At 51.6% G+C, this 900-nt stretch overlaps 1 protein-coding gene across 1 annotated transcript in view; it reads right to left on the bottom strand.

Annotated features, from left to right (window-relative positions):
- The window catches only part of LOC102215222 (post-GPI attachment to proteins factor 2-like), a 6,194-nt gene that overhangs the window by 4,021 nt on the left and 1,273 nt on the right, over window positions 1–900 (bottom strand). Inside the window, exons 2-3 of the mRNA XM_013915191.1 lie at window positions 823–896; window positions 520–628 (exon numbers count right to left, since the gene is read on the bottom strand). Of these exons, the coding sequence (XP_013770645.1) occupies window positions 520–628; window positions 823–896 (183 nt within the window). The remainder of the gene's footprint in view (window positions 1–519; window positions 629–822; window positions 897–900) is intronic.

Below are 900 nucleotides of genomic sequence, written 5' to 3'. Positions count from 1 at the left end.
CCCACTAGGTTTATATCTGGGACTCTCCACCATTTGACCTTAGAACTGAAGAAGCTTCTCGGATGAGAGGTGAAACGTCTTCAAGTAACTTAAAGAAGTCCAGACGCTTTTCTTTGCAAGCTCCTTTGACTACGATGACCTGGATGACTGAGAACCTTCACAGACAAAATAAAGAGTAGTATGCCGAAATCCAAGATAGAGAGGGTAGAGAGCAAAGGGGCAGCGAGGGCGAGAGTCCAACACACACCAGGAAAACGGAGCAAGCACTCGCTGCTGTTGTACCAGGAGCACGTATCAACTGTCCTGATACCCCATCATCCTGCTGATGCACCACCCACAGGACCCCCGGAGGAACCCAGCAAAGGCCTCCTGTGATCCTAACAAACCCCAAACTAACGCCGAGCAGCCCGGCCTGACACAGACTGAGGACTGCGCTCCCTCCGGTCTCAGAGACCAGCACCGTCCTGCAGACAGAAGTCCCTCTGAGCCCGGTTATAAACGTGACCGAGTCAGACTTACCTCCAGGTTCACAGCGGTCGTTGTGGCGTTTGTAGAGTAAGCAGGAAGCCAAACAACATGCGGCGTTTAAAACGAAGAGACGCAGCTTCCGACGATAGGATACGTCCTCCTGAGAAGGACACAGCGTGGGATTAACAGCTCCGCAGATCGTTTACAATTAAATAATAAAAGGAGAGCGATGAAGTTAAAGTGACGTTTGTAACGTTACTCCAACGTTCACAGATTTAATCGTCGTGTGACGGATGCACAGCTGCGTTATCTCTGTTCCTGGTGACACACAGAACCCGACGGCGGTCGAGTTACCTCTGCGCTCTCGAAGCTTCTCTTCATCACGTACCACAGCCGGCATGTAATGAGCATGTGCACCAGCGAGCTCCCTGC

This window comes from Pundamilia nyererei, unplaced genomic scaffold (assembly GCF_000239375.1).
Source record: "Pundamilia nyererei isolate P.nyererei 1_Seehausen unplaced genomic scaffold, PunNye1.0 scaffold00266, whole genome shotgun sequence".
In the NCBI taxonomy this organism is placed as follows: domain Eukaryota; kingdom Metazoa; phylum Chordata; class Actinopteri; order Cichliformes; family Cichlidae; genus Pundamilia; species Pundamilia nyererei.
Note: the sequence above shows the minus strand (reverse complement) of the source record. Positions and strands in the feature narration are given on the sequence as shown.